This window comes from Pipistrellus hanaki (genome assembly GCF_964339955.1).
Source record: "Pipistrellus hanaki genome assembly, chromosome: 2".
Classification (NCBI taxonomy): domain Eukaryota; kingdom Metazoa; phylum Chordata; class Mammalia; order Chiroptera; family Vespertilionidae; genus Pipistrellus; species Pipistrellus hanaki.
Window position 1 is genome coordinate 51,565,576 of NC_140504.1, and position 14,544 is coordinate 51,580,119.

At 42.9% G+C, this 14,544-nt stretch overlaps 1 protein-coding gene across 27 annotated transcripts in view; it reads right to left on the reverse strand.

Annotated features, from left to right (window-relative positions):
- Positions 1-14,544, reverse strand: part of KALRN (kalirin RhoGEF kinase) — a 650,068-nt gene that overhangs the window by 252,363 nt on the left and 383,161 nt on the right. For 19 of the 27 annotated variants that reach the window (XM_084871488.1, XM_084871460.1, XM_084871485.1 and 16 more), the window contains exons 16-18: positions 12,638-12,757; positions 5,758-5,976; positions 2,357-2,506 (exon numbers count right to left, since the gene is read on the reverse strand). In XM_084871488.1, the coding sequence (XP_084727614.1) occupies positions 2,357-2,506; positions 5,758-5,976; positions 12,638-12,757 (489 nt within the window). The remainder of the gene's footprint in view (positions 1-2,356; positions 2,507-5,757; positions 5,977-12,637; positions 12,758-14,544) is intronic. The other 8 variants (XM_084871483.1, XM_084871457.1, XM_084871486.1 and 5 more) reach the window with 1 other exon arrangement.

The window sequence follows — 14,544 nt, forward strand, 5'->3', positions numbered from 1 at the left end:
CAGACCCCGGAGAAGGGCTTGTGAATAGGGGCGAGCAGAGCCCTGCAGCCACCTGGCTCATGGACACCCCAGGCCCAGTGCGAGAGGCCCATCCTGTCATGGAGTAAAGAACTGCTTCCCAAGATCTTCCCTGCTCCACCCCAGATAAAAGTCAGAAATCAGCCATCCCGGCCCAGTGTAAGTTGAGTCACTATTACTTTCCCTCTCAAGTGCATTTTCCTCTGCCCCCAGAATGCCTTGCACATGAGCACTTGTGTAAGTCAAGTTAACATTAGTTGAATTTAGACTTGAGAAAGCAAATTTGGGAAACAAACCTATTGACCATACATCTCAAGTCTAAATGGATATTATTCATGTTTAAAATTTCATTGGTCCATCAAATCAATCCTCACCTTAGTAACACTAATAAGCTTCTCTACCTAAAGGAGTAAGAGCTGTGTTCCTGGCCATGTAAGACCCACACTAGCCAGGGTAGCAGAGAGGACAGGTGTGTCCCAGGTTGTTGGATCCACAGAGGAAACTGAGGCCTGAAAGGGCAGGAGTCATGAAGCAAGTCAAGGCTAGACCCTAGGTCCACTCTCAGTGTTTCTACTTTCTCTCAAGACCACGGATGTTCCAAATTTCTTTAAAAAGCAGGTGTTTTTCGCCCCCCTCCCGATTGTAGAATAATACATGGTAGTCCACTAATTTTTAATCCACAGTTCTCAGAATTAAATGATTTTTAGACAAAGCTGTACAATTTAAAAAGCTTTGTACAGTTAGCATCTTATTCTACAAATTATATAATAGAAAATACTCTGAATGCTGCAGGAATAACAATAGCTTCTGAGAGCTCTGGTCAAAGACTGCGGGTAGGTCCGTCCAGAGGCCATGAATTTAACAGCTGGAGGGTGGTCCAAAGCTAAGAAGTTCAAAATAGTCAACTAATGCTCACAGAAGGAGAGCTCGATGTCCCATCCCCTGGGCACACACCTCCCACAGCAGCAGGGAGTCTCTCACCTGCAGGGTTAGGCAGGTCGGAAAACATCTATCCTGGACATTTTTTTCTCTTTCCTTCTTCAAAAGAAGCATTTAATTTGAAAAACTATCTATATACCTCTATTTAAAGTTTTCATATGCTCTACTTAAGTTGTTTTGTTTTAAATTGTGTTTTATAACAGGGAAGACTTTTATGATAACCTTAAGCCCCGTATAGAAGAATTCCTGAATCTCCTTAGTAAGAACTGATCGCTAGGGGTTCTGATTGAATGCAGGTGCAGACACAAACTAGATGGGAGGAGGGACAGGGGAGACCATCTTAAAAAAAAAAAAAAGAAAAGAATAAAAATAAAACTCAAAGAGAAGGTCCAGTAGGGAAAATTCCAAATAAAAATTTAAAAAGGCAGTTAATTGCAGAACTGTAGAAAATCATTGGCAATATGTCAGGGTATAAAAATTCCCTTTTGTACTTTCAGGAACCTGAGAGGAAGCAGAACATGAAAGCAAGACATCCGAGAGTAAGTGGAGCCTGAGGTAAGTTTTAGCGCAGAAGACCCATCGGAGAGAAGAGCAAAGGCCAGAGGGAAGAGGGCTGGGAGGACTCCACACACGGAAAGCCTGTTCAGTGCAGCCTGGGCTTCTCCCTGGGAAGCTAGAGCTCTTTTAGGAACAAAGAAACAAAACGAGGCATTTCTCTCTTCATATACAGCAGACTACACAGTGTTACAGTGATCAATAATGGATAACTTTTAAATTGATAAATAAATACGATGTCTACATCTATTTCTTCTAATTCTTGCCCTAAATATTGTATTATCCATTTACAAAAGATTTACATTGTAATATTGTTTATGTTATTCTTTATATTTTAATATCGTTTTATATCTAGGCTTGTATATTTCAATTAAGAATATTTTAATAAACCAAACATAACTGAGGGAAAGTATGTATTTTTCTCAATTAACATCAGTGGGTTTTCAGGATAGCTGAACCTGGCACCAGCAGTAATGGCATATCCTAACTGCCTAATTATACAAAAAGTACTGAGAGAGAAAAAAATTGTTTTTTGAAGTGTGACCTTTCAAGTTAACCAGCCAATATCTTCTCGACAACTACCCCCTTTCAGATATGAATTGAGAAAAAAACAGGGGTATGGAAAGTCCTTGTGAAGCAGTGTTTTTTAGAGTGGGGATGGGTGAGACAGAAGGAGAGAAAGAAGGAGGAAGGGGAGGAGGAGGGACAGGGGGAGAAAGGGAGAGAGAGAGAGAGAGAGAGAGAGAGAGAGAGAGAGAGAGAGAGGGGGAGAGAGAGAGAGAGAGAGAAGGTAGATGGAAGCACAGCCTGAAGTCCCAGACCTTGGATGACCAAGTGCTCTGACCTTAAGAAAGGCCTCCTTTTGTTCCAGATGTTTACTGATGAGAGGAATGACGTGGTCGATCTCCGCTGCTGGCCCCAGTTTATCTCGCCCACCACACCAATCCTCGTCTCTCCGGTATTCCTGCTCTAAGCTCTCCAGGACACTACAGACCTAGTGAATCGTGGGAAGAGAAAAGATTCAATAAATTAATCAGTTGAGAAGTATTTTATGAGGACCTCTAGCAGAGAGAACCCTGCACAGATGCACACTTTTTAATTGGAAGTTCAGTTGGTAGATGGAGGGCCTGCAGTGCCCCTGGGGATCCGAGGGAAGTCCAGGAGGCAGGGAGACCCAGCGTCTGGACCTTGGGAGATAGCCCAAGACTGAGATGTGGATTTTGGAATCATCTTCTGATAACTGATGGCTAAAGGCCAAAGCTACGGGGATTGATGGCATCATGTAGAAGAAAGACAGATTAGTACTTTTTGAAGATTTAAAAAAATATATATTATATTGTTATAATTTATAATAACTGTGAATTAGATAGTATAGGAAAATGAAGTTTTGGGGAAATACAACATCCTGTAGAAGAAAGACAGATTAGTACTTTTTGAGGATATATAAAAATATATTATATTGCTATAACTTTCAATAACTCTGTGAATTAGATAGTACAGGAAAATGAGGTTTGGGGGAAATACTCAGGGTGCCCAACCATCTGAAATTGCCCTGCAGGAAGTAGTTTCAAGCAGAGGTAAAAAAGGACATTGCCTATATATATTGTGTTTTATGGGCCATAAATGAATATTCCTCCTCGCCATGGAAAAATATCCTGGCAAAAATGTCTCAAGATACTACCACATGGCAATGACATCTCCAGGTCTTCTATTACAAAATGTGTATTTCCTCCAGAGGGATACAAATGTGGGTTAATCTCAAAGAAAGTTAAGGAGCTTTCTCACATCAGAAAATGCCGAGAGGCCCTGCTCTAAAATACCTTATAAATGAGCAAAAAAAAAAAAACAAAAGCAAAAGCAAAAGCATTTAGAATGGAGCTTGGAGGGGAAGTTAGGAGACCCGGGCAGCCTGGTGTCAGGGCTTAGGGAAGGATGTGGGAAATAGAAACTCATGCTCCTGGACTTTCCGTCAACAGGCTTTGACTGCTTGCTTGGCTTTGGCAGCAGGTGAGAACAGCTATTATCCTTGGCCTCCTCTGACTGAGAAAGTCATCCTTTCTGATGCAGTGTGTGGCGTTGGATGGGGCATTTACTGAGTTATGAACTGAGCTGAGAGGTGTCCCAGGCAGGACACCCTCATGGCCAAGAAGCTTCCCAGGTGTGAGAGCCTTGTCACTGAACTCGAGCTGCCCCCCCCAGCACCACCCATCTCTGCCTAGGCAAGGCATGAAAACATTCAGGATGCTCACACCTTGGGAGAAAACATTATGCATTCAAAAACTCTAAGAAAAAAGAGTACTGGACACCTGTCCTGTGATAGTATTGAACTTAAAACCAATCAGTTTGGAAGCTGAAAAGATTATAAAGCACAGATCCTTTAATTTAATAGGCAGAGAAACAGAATTCTCCAAAGATAAAGTGACCTTTAGCAATGTTAGTTCAGGATCAAATTTCCTGATTCTTAATCTAGTGCTCTGACCTCTTTAGTACCTTGATACGTCTCAAATTAAAATTTGTGTATGATAGTAGAGAAGGATTAGCCTCATTTTATATGAATATTCAGTTGTCCAGAATCATCTGTGTAAGACCAAAGGATTTGTATGCATGCATATGAGCAAAATCAATCAACACAGACATTAGGGGGTGAGGGCTTGTGGTTGGGGTGTGGAAGAGGTCAATGGGGGGGAACAGGAGACTCATGTAATACTTTACATAATAAAGAATTTTAAAAAAAAGACTTTGTTTATTAAATTAATTCTTTGCCAAAAATTAACCAACTGTATAGATGTGGGTCTACTCCTGGAACTGCTATTCTGTTCCATGGCGTCCATCCATACACCCAGCACCATTCTGCTTGATCACGGCAGCTTTAGGGCAAGTCTCAAAATCAGCCAGTGGAACTCCTTCAACTTTGCTCTTCCTTTTCAAAGTTGTTATGGCTACTCTAGGCCCTTTGCATTTCTATGTAAATCTTAGAATCGGTATACCAATTTTTACAAAAATGCTTGCTGGGATCTGACTGGGACTCTGTTGAATTTATAGATCAACTGGGGGAAGCTCTTTATCGTCTTTGCTGCTCCCACGTCTGAAGGCATCATCTCTCTGAAGCAACAGACGGCGGGACTGAGAAGGAAACGCTGGCTGCAGGGCCCTCTCACAGACAGGCTGCCGTTGCCCCTAAACACCTTCCCATGGCCACCCAGAAGAGAATGTTTCTCTGATCTATTTCTCCTAGGGAGCACTTGGAATGAGGGAAAGTACTTTACATGGAATAAAATTACTTCTGTTGGAAACCTCTATTTCATAGAAAGAATTCCCTAACAGCACCCAAATCATTTAAAAATCCTCTTAGCGCTTGTGCACATTGCTGAACAGATGTAATGGTAATGGATCTGCATCTTTATGACCCTGCTATGTACTATGTATTTCCTGCTTTGTCTCCCACAGCGACTCCGTCCTGCCAATAGGCACATAGTTCTCAATGACAGAGAGCCTTGTTTCCTCCATTAGACTGGGAGCCCTGTGAGTCAAAGAACTTTATATGCTTTCAAGCCGTGCACAGTGCCTGGTTGTGGTAGATGAGATTGTGTTCAGCAAACTGTCCTTTCCCAACTTCCATAGGAGGCATATACTTCTCTGCGTCATCGATGTTGGCTTGGCCACATGACTTGTTTTGGCCAAAAGGATGTTAGAGCCTGTGACACAAGCAGAGATTCGAAGGGCACTTTCACAGAGAGATTTTGGGCTCTTGCACTTCTGCCTTTCACCCTAAATGTGTGCCAAGCAGCTGCTGGTCAAGGAGGGTAAGAGACATGGGAACAGATCTAGTCCCAACCTGCAGCTTGAAGCCAGCTCCACCAAGCTCAGCCAAGACCAGCTGAGCTCAAAAATACTTATGCAAAAGGAATGAATGCTTATTGTTTAATACCACTGAGTTTTGGGGTGATTTGTTACACAGCATTATGCGTGGCAATAGCTGACTAATATTCCACTCCAATCTAGCATTTCCATTTCAACAGTTAGATCCAAGGGGTCTGAGAAATGTATAGAAGCAAATCACATGGTCCGCTTCCCTCATGGAAAGCATTATAAGGAAGCCACAAATCATTCTCCTCTTCTCAAAGGTCAGCACTGAGAGGACTGGCTTCTTGCTGTGGTAGGTATAGCAGATTTGCCGTGTGAGGCAGAAAACAATCCTCTGTCACTCTCAGCCTCATGCACATACTCCCCAGCCCTTTCCCTCACCTGCTCAGAGGTTTTGTAAAAGGCCACAGAGGCGTTGACCAGTTTCAGCCGGTCTTCCATCTTTAGCATGAGCTGCTGCCAGTGGAGGGCCACCTTCTCCGCACATTCCCGGATGGCGTCCGCGTCGTAGTGGCCGGCCTGCAGCAGCACCTCCGCCTTCTGCTGCACCTGCAGGGCGCTCTGGTGCGTCTTCTGCAAGGAAGTGGCATGAAAGAGGGACTGGGCACAAGGGGAGGAGAGAGAGGTCCGTGGGAGCGACCCAGGCGTGGTATGGGAGGGGGTGGAGTGAGGCGTGAGTGGAAAGATGCAGAAAAGTTAAAGAGCTTTAAATGATGGGTTCACACATTTTTGTCACCATGACAATTACATTGACGTTTAAAGCATATTTAAAAAAAAAATCATACACTTTCATGAACTCATTGCTCAGGTGTCTAACTCCTGTCCCCACTCCTTTCCCTTCTACTTGCATCACTCTGGGTCTTAAAGACATTTCGGTGTCTGTAGCAGAGAAACAACAGTTGTGTATACATTTGCTCTCTGATGGGCTCATACATTCAAGTTCCTTTTTAAATCTAATCATAAAGTTGTTCATTATAATGCATCCCATTTTACAGATCTAATAAACACAGCTCAAAAAAAAAAAAAATCCCCATCTAACAGAAATTAGAGCCAACGAGCAAACATTTTAATCAGTGACATCGGTTGGAAAAGGACTGCAGTAGAAGGGATAAATCTGGCAGATTAATAAAGCAGAAGAGTAGCATCTCACACCATCCCCTAGCAACCTCACCAAGGGAACCGAGCAGTGCAGTAGACAGTTCAGCTCCACACATGATCCTCACATTACTGCATTTGCCTTTAGGGTAGGGGTGTCGAACTCAATCAGAGAAGAGGCCAAAATCTAAAATCCAGCCTAAATTGCGGGCCGAATGGTTTACTGAACAGTCATAAACTGACAATGTCATAAACTGACAGCGGAGTGCAGTGATGACAGCGCGGTGCGGGCCACATTGCAAGGCCTGGCGGGCTGGATTTGGCCCGCGGGTCTTGTGTTTGACATATGTGCTTTAGGGTAATGTATACAGTAGGAGGTTTATGTTCTTATTCAGGCTCAATGTGGTTGGCATTCTCTGAGTTTACGTTAATTGTAGGAGGTGGGGAGATTAGGTTGGAAGACTGGGTGGCCTCAACTGCTGAGATTATTTCAACCCAATAGGAATTTGGCCTTTGCACTTTTAGGAATATGGCTCAGCTGGCAGTGAAAAGTATCAGCTAGAAGCGTGGTCTGCAAACGGCAGCTCGCCAGCCACAAGTGGCTCTTTGGCCCCTTGAGTGTGGCTCTTCCACAAAATACCACAGCCTGGGGGAGTCTATTATATTTTGAAGAAATGACATTAGAAGGAGTTTAAGTTTAAAAAATTTGGCTCTCAAAAGAAATTTCAATTGTTGTACTGTTGATATTTGGCTCTGTTGACTAATGAGTTTGCCGACCACTGAGCTATTATAGAAGCCTGACTCTGGAATGATTTCTGCCCTTTTTCTGGGGCATCCGTGCTGGGACAGCCCGGAAGAGCACATCCTTTCTGCACTCCCTGTGTGTGAGGATAACCTCCCTCCTTTTCACCTCCACTCTCCCTTCACCTCATCCCACGCGGCAGCCCACACAGCGCTATTCATTTTCCCCAGCCTATCAGCCACCTCCTGGCTTCCCTTCCCTGTCTCTGAAACCTGTACCCAGTGTTAGCTACGTCAAAACCACCTTCTCCAGCAGCCCAGACAACCTTATTCTCTTGCTTTGCCACCGAGCCAGCCTTCAAGCCTGATGACCACATCAGCACTTGGGTTCCTAATTGCTGAACTCAGCTGGAGAAAGTCAACTAATGGGCTGAAACGACCGGCTATAAATCAACCCCTGGTTTCTTTCTCTGCTTTTCCTTATTGGCAGCATTTTCTTTTCCTGTCTCCTACATGTAGAGGCACCTCAAGGCCCATCCTCTTTTTTTAAAATTTTATTTTTTATACTTCTGCAGAGCTCTTATCTAGTTCCTTGACTTCCATTTCTCCTCTTTGTAACTGACTCCCCAGCCTACATCTCTCACCCCAACACCTGACCCTTTTCTTTGTCTTTGGATCTGAGGGGAAGCTGCCTGCCACACCTGTCACCCAGGTCAGCAGCGCCGATTGATCTGTCTGTCTGCTCATGTTAGGTAGTCGCCTACAAAGATGTATTCTCAGTGAAGGAGTGAAAGATACTCCTAGAGAGAGGAGGAACCCTCACCAATAAATGGGGATGTTTTTACTGTCCTGTCAGAGCCTCCACCTTCCTCCCAGACATCTCCTCAAGTTCTACATCTAAACGAAACGCCTCCTCCCTCTAAAACAGGCCTCCCTGGGCACTTTCCAATGCTGCGGACGGTGCCCTCCTCTCTGCCACCTAACATCACAATCTCATCATCACCTTGTCTGCTGTTCCTCACCCTGAATCCCAGTCCAGTCCTCACCACCTCCTAAGTAGACTGCTGTGCTGGTCACCCACCTAGTTGTCTTGCCTTCCATGTCTTCTCCGTTCAACCCATCCCTGACATTGCTGACAGATTAGTTTTTTGTAGTAGAAAGTGCTTGGATTAAGTGACTTCTGATGTCCTTTTCAGCTCTAAAACTCAAATTTTATGCTATAAACCTCTCTCCCTTCTTTCAAAGAAAAAGTCTTCAGTAGTTCCCTCATTGCTAGAAAATTTTAAACCAAAACTTTAGACCATGTCATTTATCTTTATGTATTTACTTTTTATTGATGTCAGAGAGGAAGGGAGAGTGAGAGAGAGAGAGAAACAATAATGATGAGAGAGAATCATTTATTGGCTGCCTCCTGCACAACCCCTACTGGGGATCGAGCCTGCATCCCATGTGCCCTCCTTGACCAGAATCAAACTTAGGACCCTTCAGTCCACAGGCTGACACTCTATCCACTGAGTCATGTCATTTAAAGCTTCAAAATGTGGTCCTAACAACTTCCATGCCATTATCACCTACTATTTTCTTACAAAACACGCTTTGAAAAAGCACTATACTCTTTGTTTTTGCTACCTCAGTCTTCCTGCCTGTAAGCAACACCCCTTAGCCTCTCCCCATCTATGTTCCAGTCTCCCTTTGACACTCCTCTCACCTCCTTCAAAGAGGCCTTTCCAGACTGCCTGAGACTCACCAAAAATTACCTCTTCTAAACTATATCACTTGTCTAACCCTTGGCTGATTCTCCTTACTTATTCTGTGAAACTCTCAGACAAGAACTATTTAAAAACTCACTTGAGTAGCTGTCACTTAACCAGGTGTGTACTCTGTGCTATGCATGTTCTTTTCTAGTTCTCATGACACCACCACAGGTAAGTCTTACTATTCCCATTTCACAGATTAAGAAACTAAGGCTCAGGCTGGTTAAAGGTCTTGCCCAAAAATGTACAACCAAGGAAGTGAGCAAAACAAAAATAAGCTTCAGGTTTGATCTATCCCCAAACCTATGTCCTTTCCACTATATTACAACACATCTTGAGCAATCAGAATAGTATCCACATCTACAGTGTCTCATTTAGAGGAAGGGTTCACAAAGTGAACATTTAGCAATTATGATAATTATCTGGCTTCCCCTCAGTATATGAAACCAGCATATAATTGTCATCATGAACCTGTTATTATGTCTTTTTCTCTGACAGAGGAGGAATAACTTTAATTTTCCTGTAATTTATGCTATGTAATAAATCTTCTTGTTTATCCTCAAATTCATTATCATCTAACAGTCCTGGGAACCCCTTCCTCCTTTAATTTCCAAAATGACAAACTCTTATGTACATGACCTATGACAACCCTTGCATTGCTAGGTTTGAGTAATTATTTTGCATTTATTTCTTCTCTTATCTAATCCTATGGGTTGCTATATCTTTAAGACATGGATTATCAAAGACGTTAATATTTAGTAGCAGAACATGGAAGAAAATGGAACCATATCAACTGAATTTATTAACCAGTTACAGCTACTGGGTCACTATTACTTAACTAAGTCTGCCATAATGCTTAAGCTTGAAATGTGTAAGAGGATTTCAAATAAAAATGGAATTTAAAATGAAGCTTTTCTCTATGGTGTTCACAGTCCTTGAAGGCACAACAGCCACACATCTTGGATACTAACACACAATAATCCAGGTTTGCTGATAAAACTATGCTTCTGGGCACTGTCTACTACTCTATGAACAACTTTGGGGAGTAGTAGCCATTCTGAACAGCTCTGGGGAGAGTTCCTGAAACCAAGGCCACTTCAGGTAAAAATTCTGAACTATATCCTTTTGTGGGGCCAAAACCTTCAAACTGATGAGGCCACCCAAGCGAGGATGAGCAAATCATGGTTTGCCAGGATAGTTCTGTTTGTGCCTGTTGTCTGACTTAGTTATAAATATTTCCCTCCTTCACTCTTAAAAATGTCTCTCTTTTAGCAATAAATTACATGGTCACCCTACCCACAGCTATTTTATTTTCCTTTCTGGAATCCAGGGTTCCTTCTTAGGGCTCAAATTATGAACTCAAATTATGCTCCCTATCAGCAATCGTTGTAAAGGCTTCTGGTAACACCAACAGAATGGGATAAGCCAAACCAGACTAGTTAGATCTGCTTTCAAAGTGCTTAAATCATCCATGGCATCTTCCCCCCATGCAGAACCTGCTGTAAACAGACATGTTTAGAGAGAAGCACAAGCCACCTGAAGGAGGAGTGTACATTGAAATTCTGGTTCTGTTTTCATCATTACTCTAGCCACACTGCAGACCCTGCCTACCCCGCATTCCCAAGATCTTCCAGAAATCCCATCTGCTCTGCCACATCCTCCTGAAACCATAGGAAGACTCTACAAGGGCCTCTATCTCAACATCAATTCCAATCTGACCAAGTTGCACCCAAGCAATTAAGAGACATCTATGCTTAGCAAGCCTTCATTCTGTAAGGATACAGTGGCATCTACCGCAAATGAACATATGATGTGTATGCAAGTCACATCAGATTTAGTCATTTAGGTAGCTTTGCAAATGCATTTGCCCACTATTTTCCACTAGCTCACTGAGATGCTCAGGTGTGCCATGACATTTGGTTTTACTTTCCCAACATCTGATTAAGGGACTAAACATTTAATTACCTGTCAGGCGCATAAACCTTCATGTGCAACACAAACAAGGAGGAAGTATGGCCAAGAGCTGTTTGCTCCTGCCCCGCATCCCTCCCAGCCTGATGGCATTCCTCCTGTCTGACTGGCAAACCTTCCTTCTCCACACTGCTCCTCTCCCTGGGCCTTGCCCACTGGATGCCTCATTCTTGACTGTAGCCCCAGTCCTGATTTTTTCCTTATGGTGAATAGTTCCCAATCTCTCATGCATGGGCATGCCAGTAAAATGCAACAGAACAGCTAATGATAATAATAATGATAATAGCCGAAACCGGTTTGGCTCAATGGATAGAGCGTCGGCTTGGGGACTGAAAGGTCCCGGGTTCGATTCCGGTCAAGGGCATGTACCTTGGCTGCGGGCATATCCCCAGTAGGGGATGTGCAAGAGGCAGCTGATCGATGACTCTCTCTCATCGATGTTTCTAACTCTCTATCTCTCTCCCTTCCTCTCTGTACAAAATCAATAAAATATATTTAAAAAAATAATAATGATAATAAAACTCTCTTCTGGTCAGTTCTTCCTCAGAAAAGTATCTGTGCCCATATGGTGTGGGTAACATACAGTATATTTTACAATCTTAAATCCCAAACAGTATCCTGGTATTAGCAGCTGTTCCCGAGAACATATCAGAAATCTTACAGAAACATGCCACTCATGTTCATGCTATTTTTACACGTATAAGATAGGAAATTAAATGGTTGAAATCAATCAACCACTAGTTTAAAAATGAGTGGCAATCAACTCGATTACTATCTTAACCATATACTTATTGGCATGAACAGTAAAAATTGTATCACTGTTGTGGAAAATTCTCAATAACAATAATTTTCTGTAGAAGATAACACTTTGCATTTCTGACACATTCAGAAGTGGGTCGAAATTTATACTGAACCACAAGTAATGAATGTCTGTGACATTTTCCCTCTTTATCTCTTTTCCCATTGGTACTGAGCTTATTTTATTTTTAATATCGTTCCCATGTCTCATTTCCTACTATTTTCCCCGACACTATGCTAAAGCATTCAGCTCAAGTCTCTTTGGGAAGGATAATGTTCTAGCAGAAAAGATCATTAAAGGTATTATTTAAAGCAAGATAAGACTTATATTAGATGATAGTTAAGTGCAGTTTTATTTTGAAGCAGCATCACTGAACAACTACTCTCAGCGGAGCAACCCATCCAGCGCTGTCTGCCCCGTGATCACTGTTCTTGTAAAGAGGCCGAATCTGACAACGGAATCAACCTTACATGTGAACTAAGCGTTTAACATGGAATCCTAATTTACTAATGACTCTCTCCCTTATTCATCCTCAGTTCTGTGTGACCTTTACATTTCTCACATGGTGCAGAGTCCACAATGAACAAAAAACTCAATGCACCAGGGGCCTTGAAGATTAAAGGTACCAATTAGAAAGAAAGCAAATCCATATTTGTAGTGTGAATACCTGAATTCTAAAACCAGACCTCCTTCTGGGGGAAGTAGGTTGAGGGGGTGGGGGGTAAACCCTGCATTGGCTTCTCTATCAATTCCTGGAGAGTAGGGAGGCTCCCTGGACCATTTCACTAGGAAGAGTGAGGGCTTCGTTACATAAAGGGACACCCACATATGAGAAATTGCCCCACTTGAACCACAGAACAGAAAGGGAGGGGAGGGTGGTGTAGCCAGTTGTGGGTGTTACCTCGATGGCCAGTTGGAACTGCTCGTGCTCCCGCTGCAGTTGCTCCGCTTCAGACAAGGAGCTGGCGTTGACCAGGCTGGCGTTCAGCATCGACTCCCCATTGCGGATCCATCCCAGGACCTATGGAGTCGGACAGGAGCACAGGTGAACGGCCTTCGCAACTTCCCCAGAGCCGTGGCCTTCTCTGATGGGCCCTTCAGGCAGAGAGCTAGCTATCTGCCAGCCACAGGACGGGTCTGGGTAATTGGATTGGTCACCTTCCTCATCTTACCTGGCACCCTGAGCCACAGGGCACTTACTTTAAGGATCAACCTCATTCCCAGCGTCATATATTCTTTCCTACCTTTATCATGCCTCTGTTCCAATTTTCTCACCCACTTAATTTAAACATTACTTTATCTGACTGCACTGTATGTCCATTTCTGAAGTTCCTCCTGGAACACAGAATGGGATAAATAAACTCCCTCTGTTGGTACCCTTTTCTTTTTTAAAACCCCATTTTAAATAGTAATAACATCTTAAAATCTACCAACTTAATCACTCCCATGAGAAAGGACCTCTGTTCACCTAGCACCACCATACCATTTTGCATGTACCACTTTTGAGGCACTCACCTCAGGCTGCCTTTGGTCAATTATTCTGACCTATGTTTCATTTCTCCCTTTGGAAGGTAAATTTCCAGAAGAGCAGAGTATTACATTAGTCACATTTTCATCTCATACAGTGCCCAGCACAGTATCCATCGTATGATTGGTATGCAGCAATGTTTTTGAAAGAGTGAGGGATTATCTATGACAAACACCCAGGTCACACCTAAGGAGTGGATCCAACCTCCTATGCCTATAAATAGCCAAGGTAGACAGGCTTGAGTTTTGGCAGGTAAGCAACCCAAAGGAAGGAGGAAGGAGAAAAAAAAACCAAAAAAACAAGCAAAATAGTGTAAATAACCCATACATGGGAACATCAGAAAAAGGGAGAGTAAGTTATAATTGATTTAGAGGCTATGATTCAGCTGGGTAAAATTTATAGCTCACCTTAATTAGTTCTCAGCGAGGGGATATTAGCATAGAAGGAGAAACAGCTAACATTGTCTACAGTCCTAGGTGACATGGGCATGCGCAATTACCCAGCTAATAGTGTTAGTGCGAACAATCAAACTGGAAGAATCTGGCCTTGAGAATCTACCTTGTGTCTGGTCACCAGCAGATTGCCAAATATTTTCTTTACTAGGAAGTCTGAGAGTTTTACTGAAGAAAAAATTCTTTTGAAATGTCAAAATCAGTAAATACCACGTATCTGTCACTTCAACACCAACAGAAGTCACCACAATCTGTTTCAGAATATTATTTTCTCCTCTTACTTCTTCATGTTAAACAATTAGGAAAATACTAAGCCTGGTCTCTTATGCCACAGCCCTCATAGACATTTTGCAAATTTCCTCATCGTGCAGAAAATAACTAGTGCCATATCGTCCATGGGTAACATGGGGCAGAAATCCTGCTGAAGCAGGGCTATCTGGATTGAGATGTTAATTTATGGCTGGTCTGGCAGATTGTGGATGAGATACAACTATTGTACAGCAAACAGTTGCAGGAAATAACTGCTCAGAGTGTATGTGTGAAATCTCCCATGCCACTGGTGGACTGCTGCTGTCTGGCTCCCAGGGTGAATGACTTCCCAAAGCTGCCTTAAGTTTGGGTGCAAGCATATATGGATTGTGTGCTCCAAATGCATCATATTTTTGCAAAATGGAGCTCACCATGTACATTTCTGAACTATGTAGTCCTTCTGCCATGATTCATTGCATTCTGCTTGGTTCAAGATCCATCTGAGGGTGTCAGAGAAACATTTTCTCCACGTACATCACAAATCAATGCTTGAGGGGCAATCTGATTCCCTCTGGGCCT